This window comes from Netta rufina, assembly GCF_964035555.1.
Source record: "Netta rufina genome assembly, chromosome: 6".
NCBI lineage: Eukaryota > Metazoa > Chordata > Aves > Anseriformes > Anatidae > Netta > Netta rufina.
In genome coordinates this window covers 16,776,818-16,800,341 of record NC_140129.1, presented here as the reverse complement: position 1 = coordinate 16,800,341, position 23,524 = coordinate 16,776,818, and the positions used below count along the sequence as shown (strand labels likewise).

Genomic DNA, 23,524 nt, shown 5'->3' with positions numbered 1-23,524 from the left:
TGCAGCTGTTTTAGGTGACTTTTCTTCTAACAGTTATACTAGATAAATGATAACAGGTTGTACAATAAAGCATCTGTTAGGCTTAAAAGGCTTTATTTGTTAGGTTTGTAAAGCTTCATTTTGTAATGAAGGAATTTTGGTGATTGATGTCATACCCTATCCCCAGCATTTGAAGGATCACTGTGTTTTCCTGCTGCTGAATAATATAGGCTACTAATAAATACCAGGAAAATGGATGCAAGTACTTGGTGCCTGTGAAAAGAAAGTCAATATTGTATGTTCTTTGTTCATACCACAGTGGTGTTGGAGAAATTCATCTCCACAAATAAAAAAAAAATAAATAATAATAATATGAAAAAATGATGAAAGCAGTCAATGTATTATCATCTAGTGTGTTCCATGAGGAATTGCAAGTCATTCTTGTGTCGCCTGCACCTTGCCAAAGTCACACCATCTTGGGCTTTCTCTGGCAGACTGTCCTTTTGGCATCTGACTCTCAAACTGCTGTTGGTGGCTTGACGGGTCTTGTGCTCCTGCTCCTGAATATCTCAAGTATGGTGACTTTGCAGATTCCCCTGAGGGAGTTTGTGTGCATGGACTGCTCTGCTTGGGTTTGTCACTGCTGGGGAGAAAAAGAAATCTTCTTAACAGCGAAGTTAGGTCTTGTCAGGAATTAACTAATGGCAAGTTTAGTGGTGGAAATGTAAAGCTTATTTTATTAGAGCAAAGCATTAAATTATTGATGACTGATTTACAAATTAATTTGAACGGAAACAGAAAAAATAAAATGATTCTAAATTGCAAGTTCAAGGATGTTTACTCCTTTATGGCTGCTCTGGTATCTTAACTAGCTTTATGAGCTCGAATACATTTCTTCTAAGGGCTGTCCTGTCCCAGGAAAGGTCTAAAGCTGTGATCTGTGCAAGATGGCCTCACTCTGAGTGGTTGTGTTATTCATAATTTGCTTATGTTGCTATTAAAAAAAAAAATTGCTATTTAAAAAAAGTATATTTTAAACACTTTGTACTTAACACAACTTACATAAGTTTGACTACTTTATTTTTTATGTTTTTTTACAAATACATATTTACTATTCAGGTATATCAGTTCTGTATACGTTTAACTTTGCTCACACAGTGACTTTGCCCCCTGACAAAAGTGGGGTCGCTTCCCCAAGTAAAATTGTCTATATATATATATGACTATATAAAACAACATATGTGTATACTTTTGTAAGATTTGGGGTTTAGTATTTCTGAATAAACAGCTTAAATTACAGGCTTCAATTCAAAAGAAAAAATACATGTACTTGGAGTGCTTCTCTAAAGAAGGATTGCTTACATAAAGGAGGTTTATTTTGTTTTTAAAGAGTCTTTTTCAAAAATGTCTTAAGAAAATAGTCCGCAACAACAGGTTAGTTGATCTGTGTTCATTCATTTTACAAATGATACCTTTGTACAATAACTGACATTCTTATTACTTTGGGTAAAAGACCAATTTGTCATTCTCATGGCATTCTAGAGATCTTCAAAGGAAGTAAAAACAGTAGTACTGAACAGTACTACTGATCAAAATGAACTATCATTGATTTGATTTCCTTCAGTGAGTGCTCCAAGATGTAAAGTTCCAAGACTGATTTAAAGGGAGGTGGAGGGAGAATATGATTAACAAAACTATTTAGCACAGAGTGACCTGAAAAGTCAGCTTGCTCTACTGAGGCTTTTAGGTCATAAACAACCAGACCCTAAGACTGGGTTGCTACCTTTTCCCTTAAATAAGTACTTACATAAATGTTACTAATCATAACTCAGATTTTTACCTCACGTTATATTGTGTTTGAGGATAGTGGTTCTGCAGAGCTCATTGTTCCAAGTTTAGTAAAGTATACTTGCATTCCACATCTTGCAGATTTTGAGTGCTTAATATATGTATTTGCACATGATTCTCTCTCTGTACATGTATGTATAAATTCATATATGTCCCTATTAAACTGTAATATTCTTCTAAATTCTTATTCAGAGGATAGACATACTTCTGTAGGGCAGAGAGCTTTGTATTCTGTATATGATGCAGTATCTACTTTAATGAAGTTGGTACTCTCTGTTTTAGAGGTTTTATATGTGTTTTTAATAGAATAGTTTTACGAAAAAAGGTGCAAAGCAAGGCTTCTCTTACTGCTATCATCAGAAAAACCTTCCACAGTCTGTAGCATTGTTAGTAGCATCAACCAGAGGGTGGAGGGTATGGAGACTTCAGCTAGGTATTGGACTATAATATTCTGTTCTTCAGCATGATGTCTATGTGTTCAGTCAATACCATTGTTATTTCTGTGGTGCCCATGTAGCTTTCAGAAAAAAAAAGTAAATATATATATAGATTTGCAAATACTGAAGTGGCTGTAGATGAAGATATAGGGGAAGAAGAATGTGAAGGAATTAAAAATTGTTTTCTATAAGAAGAGAGGTGGCTTTTCCAGTCTTCCAAATTCCTTAAATGACTTCAAAATAGTGGCATTTTGATCAGACATAAAATAGAAGGGCTTTATGATAGGTGTGGAGCTCTTCTTCATTAGGCAGACTTGATGTACCATGTACTTGACTTTGATGTACCAAGATGAATTTTCTTAAAAGTAAAATATAAGTGAAATTAGACAGGAAAAGGACACAAGTTAGGCATGCAGAAAAGGAAGTAGTTGTTAGAATACTTAGTTTTTGTATTGCTTTATCTGAGATTTTGCATTGCTTTGGGAGCCTTGCCTTTAGTAATGTACAGAAGGAGAAATCTGATCCTATGGAAGTCAAAGATTGGTGTGTGGGAAAAATGAACAAATAAGCCCAGGGATGGACACAGAAATTCTAGAGTTGTGCACAGGAATGTTTACATAAGCAAGCTCCCTGTAACACACACCCCAAGTTTTACCATTGAGATGCATGCATCTCCAGTAAATGGAGTTCATGCACTTCCACTAATGCAAAGTGATCTCTTCCAGAATTCATTTTCTAGATGGTCAAGTGACCCCAAGAAGGAGTTTTGGTTTTGTGTTTTCTGCCATGCCATAACATCCTTTTTGTTTTCTTATTCCATAACTCTTACAGTTCTGAAATGCAGAGCTAACTTTTATTTTATTTTATTTTATTTATTTATTTATTGTAGTCTTAGTGAGTGCACTGCAGTCTACCCCTTATGGGGATAATTTTAGCAAAGTACCTAGCTATATAAGTCTCTGGCATACACAGGTGAGAACATGCTGTATGTTCTCAGAATGTGTAGGCCATACAAGTTAACAAAATTGAAATCCACTTAAAGACTTTCCCTCTCCCTTTTCTGATCACCTGTCATCTTCCTGTGTCCCATCACCCCTTCCCTTCTCTTTCTCTACTTCCTTCTCTTCTCGCATTCACTGTCAGGAAGGGCCGGCACCGAAGGGCCAGTTCAGCACAACACGACGCCGGCAGAGACTAGCAGCTGCAGTGGCTACAACAGTGAGTGGATTTAAAAATCAAAGGATAGCTCTAAAGATGGGAAGCTGTGTAACTTGAATGTGTAATAAGTTTATGAAGATGTATCGTACGCTTTATGGAGGTGTCCATGCTACCCACTCTCAGCTGAGTCATGTAGAAGTGGTCAGGCCTGACACAACTGAACTTCACAGATGTGGATCTGAGCTTGCTTTTGTGGTACATGTCCCTCCTCCTTTAGGCAAGTGCAGGTGGTGATTAGACTCAGGCCCTGCACTGTTTGAACATAGTGTTGATATACTTTCTCTTTATTATTTAAAATGGAAAGAAATTATCAAATTTGGTAAAAGATTCTTGTGACAGTCCATAGCAAGACAGCGGAACCAAGGAGATTTGCTACAAACATGAAATCATGAAATTCCTTGATTTTTTTTTTTTTTTTTTAGTAATACAAGGTTAGCCTTTCCATTTAAGACACTTTCTGTTTGCATTCCATTATCCCAAAAAGTCATATTACTACCACTAGTGTCTGTATTTCATTTTGCTACTTCTCCCAGTCTTTGAAACAAAATTTGGAGCTCTAAAATCAACTTGGGGGCTTCTAATTGAGAGGGGAGATGCTATTTGTGAAATCAAATTAGGATCGTAAGTATATCTTCAGCTGCTGCCTTGTCAGAAAAAAATTATTGGGAATGCACAATGCAGACATTAGGCTAGTCCCTTAGCTGATTAGTGCAACAGCTAGATAGGGAAGACAAAAACAAATAAGAAAAAAGAACTCTGCATAACTAAAGAATAAAGTGAGCTTTAAACAGAAACCCTTACTGAGATCAAGCAGTGAACATCAAGCTGAAGTTTTCGAGAGTCTGCAGCTTTAGCCCATAGCTAAAATCTGCTAGATCAGACACAGCTTCTGCTTAAGCCCAGCTGCCTGAACCACAAACCTCATTTACTCTTAGGCCCTCATAAAAAATATGAGAGAAGTCAGTGCTACTCCAGTTCCCAAATTAACTCATCTAAATTTAATCTCCTGTAATCAGTTGATGCTGGGTGTTGAGTGTCAATGGGAGGCTCGACCAGAATGTTCAGTAGGAGTTAAACAGCCTGGACAAGGGCTGTGCCAAGGAGTGCTCAGGTGGACCAAATACAGCTGGTCCTGGACTGCAAGGCAGCCAGCATTGAAAAGGGGTGGTAGATGTCCAGGAGATTGCTGAGTTGTCACCTGCAGCTGATGTGAGGAGCTGAGGACAGAGGTCTTGGAAGACCTAGAAAAAATGCAGGAGGGAGAAAAGCTGGAGGCACCAAAATAACTCCTGTACCACTGGTTCCTGTACCACACTACCAAGAACAGTCTGTTCCTACATGGATATCTAATTCTGAAGAGGCTGATGGGTGAGTGGGTATTTCAACCTCTGGAGTAAAGCAGAAATTCAGGACAAGGTACACCTGCGGTTATGTCTAGAAGAGTGAGGAGGAAAAAAAAAAAGAGGGATGTCTCAAGGAGTTAAATATTTTAAGAACAGAAAAAAAAATGAACAAGTACTCAAGGCAGTATGAAGTCACCATAAAAGAAAGCACATCGGTGAAAGGAAATGGGAAGATTCATATCAGTCAACAGTGAAGAATTTCTGTTTCTTGTATCTAAAGCGATCAGCAAAAGAGCTCCTTGTCTCTGTCATGTAAATGTACATTTCTTGTGAACAGTGTGACAATATTTGGAGAACATGTTCTTTTTTCCACAAACCTCACTGCAGGAATATTGCTTTTCAGCCTGGCCAGCTGAGGTACAAGGCAGAAGTAGACTTTAGAGCAGGTCTCTTCAGCCAGATTCATCAAGAAGTGTCCAAAGAAACCCCCACGTGCAGGCAGCAGGGCCACAGCTCTTCCAGTCTGCATGGGGCTGGGACAGCCTGCCCTGTCACTGCGGGCATGCAGAGCTGTGGGGCTCCCTCCAGCTCCTTTGTTATAACAGGGCAGCTTGCTTTCCTGTCTTCAGGATGGGTTTGAGGACTGGGAACATGTTCCCCACACAGTGCTATGCTGTAGCCACCTACTCTGCTGTCCTAGAGCTGCCTGGAGCAACTAGACCTTTGCAGTGCGCCCAGGCAGAAAGTTCTGGAAATGTATTCTTTCGTGTAAGAAGAGAAAAGGTTTTGTAAAGGAAACTTAAAATTAAGCTGTGTAAAAAATATAAGGAAGTTTGGCTGCTTAGAGAGGCAGTCTGGTACTGGCAAAGAAGATAATGGGACAAATGTCCAGCATGCATGGAAGGAATTTATTATATATCTCTTGTTAATAAAGCCTTCTTGATATGAGTCAAAAACTATGTCTAATGAAAAATAACTGCTTTGTTGGTATAGTTAGAAATCAAAACACATGAGAGAAGAGGACAAAGCTGACACTGGATAGGTGTTATAGGGCCATTAGTTTGTGCTGTACATACCTGGAAGTTGAAGAGCAGGGTGGAAATTGGCATTTTGCAGAAAGTGCTCCAGGTTCAAGTGGGATATGATGACTAGGTCCAATAGGATTTTGAGAGTTACATCAGAGAATAAGAAACCTAAAATATATGTTGATGGCAAATGTTATGGGAAGGGATTTATAGAACCATTCTCTGATCTAATCAAATAACAAGGTACCAATTTCAAATACTGATGGCAGTATATAGCTTTTCTGTTGATAAAAAAAAATAATCTTAGTAATATGACTTTTTATATTATATGCCACTTTTATCATGCCTCAGAAGACACACTTTATTTTTGTCCCCATTTTTCATATTTGAATAATTACATTGGGCTGCAGTGTGGAAATTATTTATACATTTGATGAATATCATAAAATAAATTAGATGTTGACTGTAGAATGTGTTGAATGTGGTTAAAAGTGCTTAATATTGAAGTAAGAAAATGTAGTTCTGCATGCCTTCGCTTTACATTTAGACTTGAAAATTAGGTTCTTGGCCTGTTTTTTATACAAATGTATGTAAATGGTGAAATTAAAATAAAACATATACTCTCATACACACATCACATATGTACACAGCAGTATCCATACACTGCATATGGAGCATACAGGTAACCGTTCAGTACATATGATACATTTATATATATTACTTATAAGTAAGGTATGCACGCATATATATATTGCTGTACATAAAAACTGTAGAAGGAAAAAGAGAAGTGGAAATTATAATCTAAAATGTTTGCTTCATTTTACTAAACTGCATCTCTTTGCATTAATTTATGGCTTACACATTTTAAATGAAAGTCAGATGGAGTTTTGATTTATTTTTTTGTTTGTTTCATTAGAAAGAATATAGAAAGTCTTTAATATATTTGAGAATATTGTATCCTATTTCTAGATCTGTGGAGGAACTTGCATACTTCAGGTGTTGGTATTGTAAAGACAGATTCATACGATATGGACTCTCAAATGCCAAAATATAAAGCAGCATGTTTGGTGGTTCAATTTTCCAATCTTCTTTTTAAGCACTAGGAGATGGTCCATTTTTCTAAATGTTAGAATTTAAATACTCCACTGTTAGCAGTTAGCTCTGTATTTAGGCTTTCTTTTGTCTATTTCAGTGAAAATTTTCAAGACGTACAAGGAATTCTATGTCAACTGTACTGAGATTTTGGACAGTAAAAAGTTAAATGTTTTTTCTTACTATGTTCTTCACATTGTGAATCATGTATTTTATTTTCAGAAGGAATTTATATTTTGCTTCAACAGAATCAAATGGTTGTTTACACCTTAAACAATATTTATTTACTGTTTCTCTCTGTAGGTCCCTTTCAGTGCTACAATGTCCCCTGTTCGGCTGCATTCATCCAATCCCAACCTTTGTGCAGACATCGAGTTTCAGACTCCCCCAAGCCATGTAACAGACCCTCTAGAGTGCTCTACCGAGTACATGAAGCTTCAAGAAGAATTCTGCCTGATGGCTCAAAAAGGTAACTGAAAATGTCAAGCCTTTCCTTCACTATGCTTCTCTGTTGCGTTTCATTGTTTCCTTCACTTAGTTATGACCAAGACATTCATCTGTATTAGATGATACTGTACGAGAATTTTTAGCTGGACACGTGGCTTACATAAAGATGACGTGTTGTCCTTAATATATTTTCCATGGATGTTGTGAATATGGAGATAGGTAAAGTCTGTCTGATAAGGGATTTATTTTTTTTTTTAGAAAACTTAAAAAAAAATTCTTTTTGCACCTTGTAAATACATGATTGAATTTGCAAACATTTTGTTTTACCTCTTCCAAAAGATGAATGAAAATGCCACTACTACATATATCTCTTGCAGGGTGTTTTTGTGCACAAATTTTTGTGAGATGTTCTCTACATCAATGGAAACAACAGAAGTAGTGCTTACGACTAGAATGTACTTTAGAGATGTCATTGTATTGCCAATAAAAGAATGATGAAAAATGATAAAAGAATGACCGAAAAATGCTATTTGAAATAGTATTTGTTGTCAGTTTGCTATCTGTTACATAACACAGGAAAAATGTGACTCTAATTTCTTTAAAATTATCAAAAATCTGTTTAAAGACCAAGTACTCTTTGTTATCAGTGCAATATTAAGTTTTATGAGAACTTTAGATTTTATTACCCTGAAAAAAAACAAAACAACAACAACAAAAACAGGAAAAAAAAAAAAAAAAAACAACAGGAAAAAAGACAACATTGGACACAGATTTTCTAAATATACAATTTTCCATATGCTCAGCATCAAGAATATGCTCAGATGACATATGTGAACATATTGTATGCACATTACAACCTGTAAGCTGTAAGTGTTTGTACTTAATTTGGGCACAAATTACTGGAAGTTCAGCTCTTTGTTACGAATTTATGTAACTGTGGGATGGAAATCTCACTCTCTGTCTTTATTGCTGAAATATTTTAGTAAATGTAAATGTCCAGATCCTTTGCTGAGACAACACTTGTTTTCTTTTTTTTTCTTTTCTTCATTTTTCCTTAGTGCATTCTCTTTTGAAGTCTGCCTTTAACAGCATAGCTATAGAGAAGGAGAAGCTTAAGCAGATTGTGTCAGAACAGGATTTTACAGGTCACAATGCTCAAATAGCACACCTCAGACAGTCCCTCTCTCAGGTATGTTCTTGATTTGATTCCAGGCACATCTAATTTGCCAAATGCACTATTTCTTTTGTATTTTGGCCATTCCCTGAGGTAAAGGGCGCCAAGAAAATAGCCAGGTTCTTAACCAGAACTATGGCATATGTTCTGTTACGGACATGAGAACATAAGCCTAATCTCAGTGCATGTGGAGAATATCATTTGCTTGTGTAAGCATGCATGTATTATGGTTTTCCAAGGTAAAGTAAGGGTATCAAAGATTTTTATGCAAATGATATATATTTTTATTGGAGCTATTTCCACCACAGTCAAGGAGATAGTCTCATTTTCTTAATTAAGTTTTACATTTTGAGTGTATATTTTCTGATTTGTTTTGTATGTCCATGTCTCCAACTGCAAAAGGAATCATGGGTTATTACATGATGACAGAATAATCATGAATAAAGTGGACTTTCAGATACTAACTTGTTACTGGCTGGTGTCTCTCCCGCTTAAGCCAAAAGGAAAATTGTCATTGGCTTTAGTTGGGAAGAACAGATGAAGCAACAGTAAGTGCTCTGGTGAACTCCTACCCTACACCATTCCATGAGATGCATCTTTGGGTTGCAAAATAACTCGAACATTTGATTTCATAGACAAGGAAAAGAGAAAGATTTTACTGTAAAAAGTGGATTTCTTTGGAACTTTGCATCTGCAAGAAATGAAAGCAGAGACTTAAAGGCAAACAGAACTTCACCTAAATGTGAAGAAAATTTCTAACACTATTATTGTTACTGTTGTTGTTTCTTTTATTGCTGTGAGATTAAAATTGATGCATAATGTTTCTGTAGACATAGGTGTGTAACATATTATGCAGCTTGATTGCTGTGTATTGTAATAAAGGTGAGGGTAACCATTTCTGGTTATTGATAAAAATTTAACCAGGACCTGTCGAGACTCACTAGTAACTTGTATGAAATAGGTGGTCATGTTCTTATAGTTCCTGGCCTCCAGTGTTAATTTAAAAATAATTTTCAAATATATTTAGTTGTCTCAATGGTGAATAAGTGGAAATTTGGCACAGTCAGACAGATGGGTTCGACCAGTCTTGTGACCAGATTTGAGAAGTTTAAGACACTACAGCCCAGCTGTTATTAGTGATCTAGCCTTGTGTCTGTTCGCCTGGTAGATGACAGCTATGAACGTACCCAGACCATTTCAGAACAAAGCAAAATGGCATAATTTAAAATGTTTTCAGAGAAAGTTTAAGCTAACCTATTTTACTTTGGTCCTACTTTGTTTCAGTGCAATCATGGGACCTATTTCAGAGTTTGCTCTTGGAGGAGTGAGGAGCAGATTATTACTGTATTATTTACCGTATTTACTGTATTTATTACAGTAAATAGATTATTACAGTATTATTATTACTGTCCACTAAATCAGTATGTCTGCCTACTATTTGTTTCTATGATCCCAAGCACTGAGGGTATATTAGGTTTAAGTCAATTCATGTTCTGGGTAACACATTGTATTTTTCTGGATTTCAACAAACAGGTGCTTCTAGACATCAGGTCATGTGTATGTGAACCCAAATGTATAATCTAGCTTGGGCTTTAACAAAGGAGAAAAAATAGCAGATACCAAATGGATCAGTAATTTGAATTGAGCACATACATGCAAATTTATCAGCTTGATCTCAATAGACAGGCACCTAGTGATGCTAGTGGTTATGTTTTTTTTAATTATTATTTTTATTTTTCCCCACTGGAAAGCAAGCGATTTCCTTTTATGGGCTCCTAGCATTGATAACATTCATTCAGAAAGTGCTGTATCAAGAATTTTGTCAGTGGTTCCTGTTAGCTGTTTTGCAGTTTCATTCTTTCTTGCTGCATTCACTCTCCATTTCTGTAATGTACATAACCCACTGGTATAGCTGCCAAGGAGCTATCTGAAGAATCAAGGTAGAATGCAACTGTAATATTACAGGAGAATATCTGTTCCCCTTGACCCTGGAAGATTACTGAAAGCAAGCCAACGAAAAGGTTAAGTCATGTTAGAGAGGATCTCAAAATGGGTATTTATTTATAAACGGAAGAAAGGAATTTCTGTGATTTCTTAGGAAATTTCTGAGAATAACCTTTTCTTCTTTTTTTTTTTTTTTTTTTTTACTTTTTTTCCTGTTTAACACTGGCTTTTTAATTTTAAATGAAATGTGCAATTTTTATTTTAAGGCTCTCAACCAGAATGCTGAACTAAGGAGTCGCTTGAACAGAATACATTCAGAATCTGTTATTTGTGATCAGGTTGTCAGTGTAAATATTATCCCTAGTCCTGATGAGGTAAGATTTCAGCCTTTAATGGATTTAGAGTACAATCAAACCTTGCTAATTCTCACTCATAGTGAAACACACCTAGCAAATTATCAAATCTTAAAGATCAGAAAGTAGATTTTTATAGAAATTTTCAGATTATATTTTTTCTATATAAAATTAAACTTCTGTCTTTTGTGTATGTCAAAGCTAACAAAGTAACTCTGGCCTGTGCAGAGAAATAGGGAAGTACTGCAACTTTGAAATATTAATTGTTGAGTGTGGGAATTAGTGAGGTTTTACTGTATTTGAATATAGCACACAATAACACACAGTAGGTAACCACTTCTGTATCTTAGTTTCTTGCCAAAACAACAGAACAGTGTAGCATTTAATAGCCTGATCTTGCAAGTGCTTAAGGGCTTGCTTGAGGTTTAATTTCTTAAGTGGCATTCAAACAGTTCAGTCTATGAAGCAAGCACTATATTAATAGCACGTTTGCAACATATAGTCTATCTTGTTTTGCTTTCTTGAGTCAACAGATTACCAAACATTTATATTAATTACAAATCAGTCTCCCTCACAAGAAGGACAGATCTGAATTTGTGAGTTATATGTTGCAATTAATAAATATTTTCATTTTTTACAACCATTCTGCTTGCATTTTACCAAAATACTTTACATTTGTCATTTCCACTCATTATTTTCTATGCATACATTGTTCCAATTAACATAATGTTGTCTCCTAATTATTTTTTCCAACAAGAAAGGCAGGTTTATATCTGTTTCTGGTTACTTTTGTTTATTGGATTTTTGAAAATGTCCATACAATTTTTCCAAAAGCCCAGATGTTGGACACTGGTAACAGAAGATAGAGGTGATGCAGTGCCACAGCACAGCAACATGTGTTCAGAATATCTGGCAGTGAGGATCTGAGCAATGACCATCTCTTCTTTTGTATTTGTTGTTGGTTAGCTGTTTCCTTTTGTTATATTCATTGTTATCTTGGTACAAGTTTATCTGACTGAAGGAGTATTTCAAAGAGGATCCTAGGTCTCCCTCTCACCTCTCTTGATTGTTTTATAAATATAATGTTACAGTTTGTAGATATATGCATGAGCAAGCATCCTTTTCAGGTAGGGGCATGTGTATTTTTCCAAGTCCCTCCAGCTTGTACAAAAAAATAAAATTTTAATCACTTCTGTAAAGGTAATACTGAAATGAGCTGCTGTTTCCATTATAATTCATCAAAAATTGAAACCCATCCACAAGCCCAAGTAAAACCCCAGGGAAAAATGAAAGTTTTTTGACCTCTTGGCTTATTTGTGATTTTCTTATTATTAGTTAATTTTGAGGCAACTATATAGAAACAAGATTAAGATGTCAACAAAATCACTTGCAGGATTTCTGTAGTAAGATGAATGTGAGTGGCATTCCCATCTGAAGAGTAATGGTGTTTAAAAGGGCTTCAGTAGTTTTGTCTGTATTATCCCTGAAGCATTATGCTGTATAAATCGGGGGATTAAGTCAGAAGCCTGTTTGCTTCCAGAGCAGCAGCTACTTTGGTGGAATGGTACAGGGAGAGAATCTTAATTTTTTTTTTCTCCCTTCTTAAAGCTTGTTGGGTAACTTTTTGAAAGGTGGTGTTCTTCCCATAAATAGCAAGAAGAGGAAGATATGTCAAGCTATTTAAATTAGCTTGTCCCCATATTCATATACACGTCACAGTTTGGGATTTCTTACCTTTTCTGTTAAATTCTCTTTATAATAAGCCATAAAGTGTACATTCCCACTAGTAGTAGTAAGTCAGAATTAATTGATTAATTCAGATGAAATTTGGAATACAAATATGGAATAAAGGCAAATAAATGTTTATTATAACTATCCTCTCGAATATTCAAACTTTTCAAACATTACTGAACTGGTTAGCAAGGCCATTTATTTTGAGAGTAATTTATAACTTCCTGGTCTTTTTGGTTTTTGGTTGTATCAAGGCTAGGTCCCAATAATATTAGTTGTAACAATGAGGTGTCTTTTTCATCTGAATTTTGTGGTTGAACTTGTCTGACACAATCCAGTTATTGTCCACAAAATCACTCCTCTGGATACAGAACTAGCTCTGTGATTACTCATGCTGCTAAAGCTTAGCAGTTGATGCTGAGCAGGCCTCAAATGAAGACATGTATGTCACTGCTCAGATAACACTTCATTTTGTACTTGTCTGAGGTTCACATGTTTGGTACACAAAAAATCCTGCTAAAATGCTGTCTTTATTATATTTGACATAGAAAAATATTCAGATGATTTACTCCTTTTATACTTATTTCTTTATTATTATTGTAAATAATACTTTTATTTTTCTGTGCTTTATTTGCAGACAGGTGAACAAATTCATGTCAGTTTGCCATTGTCCCAGCAAGTTTCTAATGAGAGCAGGCTCTCTATGTCTGAATCAGTGTCAGAGTTCTTTGATGCACAGGAGGTGCTTCTGTCTGCCAGCTCATCAGAAAATGAGGTAGGCTATGATGGCACGCTGCAGCTTTGCTGTCAGATGGATTCAGGTATTGCTGCTAGTGGATGATTATTTTTAATGCTGCTTAGCGTAAAAAAGTGTCAGAACGCATAAGATGTAGATAAATTCATATGAGACTCATTCACGATGGGCTGCAGAGGTTTCCTGAAGTATAAAACTGAGCTGAAAGTTGTATAATTAACGTGTTCAGTACATGTCCTTGATAGACTATGGCAGTTTCAGATATGGATGACAGACAGGACCAAATAGGTCTGTCTATGCAGATTTTTATTTTAAAGTACTCATTAAAAACAAAGAAAAAGTCTTCTATCATACATATAAGGTTATTCTGTGTAATCAGAGAAGTAGACAAGCATAAAAAACTGCCTCATTGAAGCTCGAAGGGGAAACAGTTGGATACTTTGGGGCCCTGTGTCACATGGCTGTCCCCACCTTTCCCATGCAATTTATCTTGTTAAGTGACCTGGTATATTGTGGGTCGGCACTTCAGCATCCTATCAGTTGTGCATCAGACAAGCGGAGATTACCCCTTGTCTTTTTTGTTGTTCATACTTAACTGTTTTCTCTATGTGAGTTTTGGAAAATCATCTGTGATTAATTATAATTAATTCTAAGAAAGCTGTTTACAAAACTGCTAAACTCAATCACAAACTACCATGATTCTAAATAAAATGATTGTCTGCAGAGCAGACTGTTATAATTTGCTTCCACCTTCATTAAGAGCATTGATCTCTTTAACTTGCTAGCTGATGAGCTCTGTCAAAATTTCATGGGTTTAGAGTTTCTCAAGCTTTATTTTTCTAACCATGCAAACTAAAAGCAAGCCATAGTTTCAGACAGTGGAGAACATCCTGTTTCTAAATTGTCACTGTCCAGTGTGTGTTTGTTTTTTTTTTAGGAACAAATGGCTTTTTTTTTTTTTTTTGTCCTGAAAATCCAGTTTCATGTTACAAATTACCAGTTCAACTGGCTTGTGACCATAGCAGCTTCATGCAGAAAAAGAGTTTGCCAAAAGGGTGGGTTTGTCCAGAGCTGCTGCCTTATAATGGGAAACAATTACAGTGTTGAATTCTTTTACGTTAAATCGAGAGTGCTGTTGCCTGTTGTCAGGGTGTCTACCTGAAGCTGACAGTTTTAGTTTCAATTTCAGCCTCAGCCATAGCTTGCTCTCATAGCACAGAGAGGAGCCTGTGGCATTAGAAGTAAGCAATGTGAAGCAATGTTGACAGAAACAGGATAGGGAAGAGATATATTCAAGGCTGAAAGCAGTTGAGAGTAAAAGTATCATTTCAAAAATAAACAAAATGGGAACATTCTCAGTCCTTCCAGATTATGGAAAATCCAGAGTTTTCCCTTTTGACAAAGAGTATAAGTATCTAGAATGTAAAGTGTGCAAAAGTCTTCTATACTTTTTTTGTTGCTTGTGTCAAGGGGATGATTAGGTGCTAAAGATGCTAAACTCTTCAGGAAAGGCAGAAAAGAGTGGTTTATTTTCCTCAGCTATACAATTGCGCTGCCCTTCTAAAGCAAATTTTAAAATGAGCAATTTCATCCAATTTTGGGCTTGTGATAAACTATTATTTTTTTTCTCAATATCAGTTTCTCTGGATTGCAGTAGAAGCCTTTGATTCCCCAAAACTAGAATCTGTTTTTGGCTCACTTCAGCTAATCTGAATGGCAGGCACTCCATCAGACTCCAATAAAACTTTTTTTCTTAAACTGAAAATCCTTTCTTTTGCAATTAAATTTGTCTAATAAATGTAAAAGAATAAGTCATTTATAGAGTTTGAGAGCTCGGGCTTCTCATATGTTTAAAAAAAATCTTAAAAGTAGTCTTAATGCTAATGTAGTTCTTGTTTTGCAAAATGATAGGTCAATGTCTATGTATTTTTTCGCTGACATACAAGCTACATTTTAATGTTGGATTCTGTATAAAGACCAGGAGCCTGACTGTCTCTTCTCACTTCCAACCCCAGTGTGTTGTATTGTCAATTTTTTGTTGATCCATGATCTCATTTGAAGTCACCCTTTTGCAAATTTAATGCCTACATTTGGCTTCATAATAGCAGTTCAAAAACATAAGGAGAGCATAGCATTTGTTTTGACAATGTTAGCAAATTGGCAGTATGGACTGATTGAAACATCTAGTTGATTTAGTTAAAATATATCTAATTGGGTACAGATGATTTCTTTGAGTATTTGTGTTTCAAGTAATTATTTTTGTCTAATTTGTCAGTATGCTTTATATATACTTGACTTAATTGATATTTTATTTTTTAGGCTTCTGATGATGAATCTTATATCAGCGATGTGAGTGATAATATATCAGAGGACAACACCAGTGTTGCAGACAACATTTCTCGGCAAAGTATATTGCTATGTTTTGAACTTTGGGAAATAATGTTGGTTTTGTTCATATACCAGACTTACTGCTTCTCTATACAAGACCAACTCTGCTGCTTGCTTGTTCTGGTGGTGAATTAGGTTCAAGGAATAAATCTTTTTTTCTTAAGGTGGTGCTTTGTTGTGATAATATTTTTTTCTCTTCTCAGTTCTCAATGGTGAGCTAACAGGAGGTGCATTCAGGAATGGACGGCGAACTTGTCTCCCAGCTCCCAGTCCTGACACCAGTAACATCAATCTGTGGAATATTTTGAGAAATAACATTGGCAAAGATCTTTCCAAAGTATCCATGCCAGTTGAGCTAAATGAACCTCTGAATACCTTGCAACACCTCTGTGAAGAACTGGAATACAGTGAACTCCTGGACAAGGCTGCAGAAACAGATGATCCTTATGAACGCATGGTAATAAATTTAGCGTAGCACTTCTTATGCCTATATTAAAAAGGGAGCTGTTGTGTGGAGGTCTGTGCAGAGTCCTCTCTCACTCTTCCTGTTCACAGAAAATGTGTGATATCCTACAGTGATGGTACATGCACAGGAATCTTTGCCTATTTTATCTTATATTCTTGTCTGCATTTCAACAGGTTCTCATAGCTGCTTTTGCAGCGTCAGGTTATGCCTCTACATACTTTAGAGCGGGAAGCAAGCCATTTAACCCAGTGCTCGGTGAAACTTATGAATGTATTAGAGAAGACAAAGGATTTCGATTTTTCTCAGAGCAGGTGAGGCTTATTTCTAGATGGACACCGATGGTAATGTTTAGACTTTGGTTTCTTTGTTTAGTAGATTGACCTTGTTTTTATTTTCTGGTTAAAAAAGGTTTATTTTCTTGATAGTAAAAAAAAAAAAAAAAGGTGGTAAGTATGAGTGAACCTCATTAAATACTGGAAGGTATGTTTTCATATTAATCACTGTAGTAGTGTTGTTTTAAGTACATAGTGTAAAACTGAAGCATAAGTTTCGTCTGTTTTCATAGCAACATAAGCTAATAGATAGTTTGGGCTATTTAATATTGTTATATTGCAGTAATAGTTCTATTGTCTTAGAAATGAAAATTAATTGCTTTTAACTCAGCCAAACTGTTTTTCAGGTTAGCCACCATCCTCCCATTTCGGCCTGTCACTGTGAATCGAAGAACTTTGTGTTTTGGCAAGGTATACCTTTTTAATTCAAAAGCATAAAACCTGTTTTATTAGCACGTAAAAACTCTGTCTGTACAAGCTGAGCTTTTGTTTGGAACTTACCCCAAATTTTTATACTTACAATTTTTGTAGTAACATATTACAAACTGATGCTCTGAATTACTTCACTCCAAATTCTCAATTTGAAGAGTGAGTAGATGTGTTACAACTTTCCTTGTCACTTGCAGTCTGTTTATACTTTTCTGCTTAAAAGATTTTTACCAAGAAAATTGTTATTTCTTATAAACACAAGCAGTTCTTTTTACACAGTTGAACAAGCAGCTGTTTCTTTTCTTGTCTCTACTGGCATTTGCATTTAATTTATATGGAACGCTCTCATGAGAGATTTGACAGTAATGTAACACAGGCATAACTCCTAGAAGAAAATCAAAATTCTCTTTATTTTTTTCTGACCTCATGCCATTTTCTAGGTTGTTTTATTTTATTTATTTGTATTTTCATGACAACCTCATACTGTCCTGTTTTAAACTGGATGATGTAGTATAAGTCATCTCATCTGCCACAGATCACTACGAATGGAAGACTTTGGTCTTTTTGGTTTTGTAAATCTTTCACTATCTTTCACTATTATATTCAGATATCAGGTGGAAAAACAAGTTTTGGGGAAAATCAATGGAAATTCTGCCAGTTGGAACTTTGAATGTGACACTTCCAAAGTAAGCTCGTTTTTATTTCCTTTTGGTTTGGTCTTTGATGTAGTCTAATCTAAGCTGTTTTGTGACTGGATTGTGTAAAATGTATGCAGAGATTGCATGAATTGTATGGGTGACAGCGCCTAGCTCAAATTTCTCCCGAGTCTACAGATGGAGATACGGAAGCATTGCTAAGCCTGAAGATTCATTTGGGTTTTGGGAAGAAAAATGTACATGTATGAACTCTCTAGAAACTGACAGACAGAGGAGAATGGAAATGTTTTAGGAGAGAAGACACAAGTTCTACACATACAGTAGTGATCAACTGTTCAAAACAAGGCTTCAATATAGGACTGTCAGCACTGCTAGCTCTGTCCTTACTAAAGCTCTCAGTAGTGCTGTTTCCTCAGAAGAACTGATAATGCAACGTCGTTTTTCAAAATGTCAAAGCCGAAAAATGTTCTTCAGATGTTGACTGAGTAGTGAGAGGAAGAAGTTTCAATACAAATAAAGCTGGTTGTAAGTCGAAAATATTCAAGGAGAGGATATTTTAAATATATCTGCAGGTTTTGCAGTACTATTCCTGCTCCTGTATGTTGCAGCCATCTTTCTTTCTGAATCTAACAGTATGGCATTCTTTGGGACTCCATATCACATTTTATCTGTCTCTTGAAATAGAGGTAAATGCATTCATGAGCAGCTTTGTCTTCTGTCTCCATATTTGTACCTCAGTCTTTGAAGGAGAATGTACTTTGCACATTCTCTCATTTTAGTCCCTTGTTTGACAACAGAGGTGCTCTGAATACGAGTAGTTGTTACAGACGAAAAGGGATGGTGTGCCAGTTAGCTCCTGCCTACTTCCTTTCTGTTCTTTCCTTCCACATTTATTTTGCTCTATTTGTAATTCAATTGCATTGTCTGCCTGTGGCCTAAATCCAGCCTTATGTTGATCTTTGGGTCCAGCACTCCTGGAATTGAGATCAAAGCACCTTAATGCTCTGGGGAAAGTGAATTTGCCGTGCAGGACTTAAGTGATTCATGCCATCTTGATTTGTGGTTCATAGCATCATTCCTCAGTTCTCCGCACTAGACCATAGGTGACTTCCTCCGTGTAGGATCAGTAATGAATGACCAGAACCTATTATTTTAATAAAGTAAGCTATTGTTTCAAACATTTTTGAGAAATATGAAGTTGTATAATGGCTTACTTTTTTTCTCGTTTATGATCTTGATTAATTTATATTACCAACTACTTGTTAATCTATTCTTAGGTATGGAGATTACTATGTCTGGAACAAAGTCACTACGTGCATACATAACATCCTTAGTGGAAGGAGGTGGATAGAACACTATGGAGAGATAACTATCAGAAACACAAAAAGCAGTGTTTGTATTTGTAAACTCACATTTGTCAAGGTAGTGTATGTATTCTAATGCATTTCACCTATTTATAAAAATACACAGTTAAAGTATGCATAGAGGTGTTTCTTCAGTATTCCGGAAATCCACATTCCACATTTTGCCTTACCAACATTTGAGAATATCTAAATCATCAGATAAGAGTGCAATGTCAAGTAGTATGACTTTTCCATTGAACTGGTACATTTGATATCAATGTCTTACATTGCTATACACTTGTGTGCTATACTGTTGTTGTTTTTAGGTTAAAAATAAAATGACAAAATTTCTTATCTATTAATACTATAAAAATGCAAAGTAACTGTATAGACTTTTGTGCCATATTACTTCTGCTTTTGCTAGAATTTGGCCATTGATATTTTATCTCTTTGGCTTCAATAGCTCACACTATTTTAATATCCAGGCAGGAACCATATATAAAAACAGATCAATATATAGATCTGTCAGTATCAATTATTTTCCCTAAAAACATGTTTGCCATTGTATTATGACAAATTATATTGATACCATTGCAGTGTGAGCAATGGTGTATCACTGCAAATCTGAAGTTCGTGTCTTGTTGGATGTTCTGATGAGTGACCGACAGTAGATGAAGGTGTTAAATGTGTCTAAGAAAAGCAAAACAGAGAAGAGAAAGAGAAAGCAAATACCAAGCAATAGTGGCTGAGAGTCTTCCCTGCTACAAACAGCAGTGTGCTGGACCCATCAAAGTTTTCCTTTATATATATATATTCAGTACCTCCCCATCTGGAAAGAAGAGAGTTAGGTGCTTGTGAACTTGCAGCTTTCAAAGTCTCATTTTACTGCTCTATTTTTGGGGATTTGGGTTAATGAACAACAATATATTTCCCGTATGTTCTGGTAATTAACTGTACTTGAATACCTTATGCTGAAACCACATATCAAGTCATTCAAGGTTTCTTAAACTAAAGCAATTAATAATCAAATCATCTGAATTTTGAATACTGATATTCTTGGTTTCAGGTGAACATTTCTGATACAAAATTTGGACAGTTAAGATTCATGCAGTAACTGTTTTGGTACAGAGTAACATGATAGTTAACTCGGAATTCTTCATTAAACTTGCAGGTAAACTACTGGAATTCAAATGTAAATGAAGTCCAAGGTGTTGTGATTGATCAAGAAGGGAAGGTGGTGCATCGCTTGTTTGGAAAGTGGCATGAAGGTCTTTACTGTGGGGTTGCACCTTCAGCCAAATGTGTATGGAGGCCAGGTAAGAAACTTGTGGTAAACTCTGGCGGGCACCATGGTATAACTCTGTAAAACAGTTTGAGCCATCATTTTAAATACACAAAATACCATGGGGGAAATATTTTTTTTTTACTAGATATATAAATAAGAATTTACAGCAGTTTATAATAATGATAAGTGGAAATGCTCCTACAGGGCCTAGACTTTTACATCTTGTTCTGAATATATGGCTCCTGGTCATATATTCTGAGGGACAACCTAAGAATAAAGTTAAGAAAATAATCAGGTGTCTGGGTCTGCCTGACTGCTTTCTCACAGAGAGAGGGTAACTTGTTTGGATTCAATAGAATAGGAAATATCATTTTACCAATTTTACCAAGTTTGCTGTCTTAGTCCTTTATTAAACTGAAGGACTGGTCTTCAGTGATGGTGAGCTCCTGTAATTTCAGTAGTTGAATTCAGCTTCCTTATTGCTTGCTTAGAGACTTTGGCGTTAAATTACTCTTCCTTTGCACATACAGTATTTTTCATATGTGCAGAGTGAATATCCAGGAATTGTCATTATTGCTAATGCTTTGCACCCACTCTGCTCTGATTACTTTTAGTGCTGAAGGTTCAGAACAGTGTCCAATCAGTCTTCAAGCAAGTGTATGTTCCAAAATCAACACTGAAGATTAGCTAGGGTTAGCTTGTATATAGATGTCTGATAAACCTGTTTTCCTAGTAATGGGAAACTGTTTAGCTTAAAAATCTTAAAAACAGTAATTTTTATTTAAAAATGAAAGATCATAAATGTTTTGAATCTATTATCTTATAATTATAACCTATGAAAAACAAGCAGTTGAAATTAATACTGAGTGAACATTTTTCTCTCTGGAGAATAGCTCTTGATGCTTAATAACTGTATATAAGGGTAAAATATATTAGTATTTTTTTCTTTTATAATTTAATAAATAAATGAGTCTCTTACATATTCAGAGTAATAGTAATAGTAAAAACGTTTTTGTTTCTCATGCATATGCATACAGGCTCCATGCCAACCAATTATGAACGTTATTATGGCTTCACGAGGTTTGCTATTGAGCTCAATGAGTTAGATCCTGTGCTGAAAGATCTTCTTCCTACAACAGATGCACGATTCAGGCCAGATCAAAGGCAAGAATGCTTGTTTAAACACTTAATTTTCGGTCATTTTAAGGCTGGGATTAGCTGAGTATTGAATTTTGTTTATGTCTTCACTACAGTCTGAACTTGGAGGATTCTGCTAGCAGAGAAGGTACTCAGTACTGCAATCAAATTTCTGCTTTACCCAGTTGAGGGAGAGTAGAAAGTATCCTGTTTGTAAAGCTATAATACAAGTCTTTTAGCAGAGGTAGGATTCTTCATGACAAGCTGGAAAGACATGCTCTGTAATGTCATGCCCTCCAGCTATGAATTGAGGCAATATTAATTCCCTCCTAATTCTCAGTTCACATTACTTCAGCATCTGTGATGCATTGAAGTAGCTAAAGAAGTTGTATGCCTAAGGCTGAAGGTCAGGTACATGCAACTGGGGAGTCAAATATCAGTTATTCTCATTTTATGGGGTTATGACTAGATCTTAAAGTACAACACAGACAACAGGCTTGGTTTCTGCTCGTCTTTTGTGTTGACTGGTGCTGGAAAATCCCTTCTTCTGGATACTGTATGATTGCTATAGGACCTGCTATTATCCATACAGGCTTCTGGAAGAAGGAAATGTAGAAGCAGCAGCATCAGAGAAACAAAGAATAGAAGAACTCCAGAGAAGTCGGAGGCGGTACATGGAAGAAAACAGCATTGAATATGTACCCAAATTTTTTAAGTGAGTCTTTTCATTTCAGTAGAATTCTCTCTGTTTTTATTTGTGTAACTGGACAAAGAACTACATCAATTACCACCAGCATAATCTGTTTAATCATGAAAGCCTGGAAAATGGCAATTGTAATGATCAGATACCTAGTCTCAGTCTGAAGCAATTTTTATGTAGTTTAAAGCTTTGTAATGGAGAGTATCTGATCATTTTCTCACAGTGGGCAACAGCTAACAATTCTGCTGCACCCCATGGCCAATGGTTTTTGAACTTTGAAATGGAATAGAAGTATAGCGTTCTAGGAGCTGTTAGCTTAGATCATTGCTAGCTCTTAGGAGGCTATTGTTTTAAGCCATTGCATAAACAAAGTAATAAATAGGGACCTGAACAAAAAAAAGCATACGTACACACACATACATATAATGTATATATATGCATTTAAATTGCAATTGATTTATTTTTGAGAGTGTTTTTTTTTTTTAATTAATCATTCTTCTGAATCAAGAAATATTGAATCATATCAAATAGTGTGATAGCTTGGGGAATCAGAAGTGAACAGATTGAAAGTGATTAATCTGTTTTTTTTTTTAGTGGAAAATTAACATAATCCAGAGCAAACAATCAAGTATTCTGCAAGCTAGATATCTTTTTTTGATCCCCTGCACAGAACCTGAATCTGTTATGACCAAAGAGGCTTTTTGTAGCTTTAAAACCTGCTTACCAAGATCAGACAATGGATTTGTAGGTTTGATTGTTTTCTGAACTTTCTACTTCTGGCACAGACAGAGATTGATTTTTGTTTTTAAATCCCTGACTGGTCTTACCTCCTTTTGAAATATTAAACCAGATTTAATGTTGGGGATAGATCAGAGAGGTATGGAATTTGATTGCAAATTGTGTAGGAGCAGAGATCTATGGTCAGATCTTTATCTTTCCTTTTTCTTCTACAGAAAAGTTATCGATGCTAATCAAAGAGAAGCCTGGGTTACCAATGAAACCTACTGGGAACTGCGAAAGGATCCTGGATTTAGTAAAGTAGAAATTCCCGTGCTCTGGTAAACTGAGAATGTAGATCTAGTAAACATATCACACTCCGAAGAAAAAATAACTATGCACAATATGTTTCTTATAGCTAAGCGTGGTTTGTGGGTCTATGGAAAAACCTATCATTTGCATTTATATTCATCTTTATAACGGACTTTTGAAAGTGCATTAGACCAGGCCCCTGACCACTTCTGGATCTTTTTAATTTTGCAGCAGCCATTAAAAAAAATAAAAAAAAAAAAAAAAAGGAAAGAAAGAAAGAAAAAGGAACAAACAGAAACGTTTTAAAGTTTCATACACTGAAAATTCAGAACAAGAGAAGCAGATGAGTTATCCAAAGTCACTCTGAAGAGGTGGTAAACACAAAACTGCAACCGGTGCTTTAAACAGACATTA

The 23,524-nt window shown here is 35.7% G+C and overlaps 1 protein-coding gene across 4 annotated transcripts in view; it reads left to right on the top strand.

The window, feature by feature from the left end:
• The window catches only part of OSBPL6 (oxysterol binding protein like 6), a gene marked incomplete at its 5' end in the record, with an annotated part of 45,844 nt that extends 22,585 nt beyond the window's left edge, over positions 1 to 23,259 (top strand). For 2 of the 4 annotated variants that reach the window (XM_084288648.1, XM_084288647.1), the window contains 14 exons: positions 7,246 to 7,411; positions 8,448 to 8,578; positions 10,774 to 10,881; positions 13,229 to 13,366; positions 15,665 to 15,752; positions 15,937 to 16,190; positions 16,373 to 16,510; positions 16,879 to 16,942; positions 17,568 to 17,646; positions 18,894 to 19,038; positions 20,131 to 20,275; positions 21,282 to 21,408; positions 21,974 to 22,096; positions 23,035 to 23,259. In XM_084288648.1, the coding sequence (XP_084144774.1) occupies positions 7,246 to 7,411; positions 8,448 to 8,578; positions 10,774 to 10,881; positions 13,229 to 13,366; positions 15,665 to 15,752; positions 15,937 to 16,190; positions 16,373 to 16,510; positions 16,879 to 16,942; positions 17,568 to 17,646; positions 18,894 to 19,038; positions 20,131 to 20,275; positions 21,282 to 21,408; positions 21,974 to 22,096; positions 23,035 to 23,143 (1,815 nt within the window). In that variant the 3' untranslated portion in view covers positions 23,144 to 23,259. Of the gene's footprint in view, positions 1 to 3,407; positions 3,483 to 7,245; positions 7,412 to 8,447; positions 8,579 to 10,773; positions 10,882 to 13,228; positions 13,367 to 15,664; positions 15,753 to 15,936; positions 16,191 to 16,372; positions 16,511 to 16,878; positions 16,943 to 17,567; positions 17,647 to 18,893; positions 19,039 to 20,130; positions 20,276 to 21,281; positions 21,409 to 21,973; positions 22,097 to 23,034 lie in introns of all 4 variants that reach the window. The other 2 variants (XM_084288646.1, XM_084288649.1) reach the window with 2 other exon arrangements.
• Between the last annotated feature and the right edge of the window lie 265 nt (positions 23,260 to 23,524).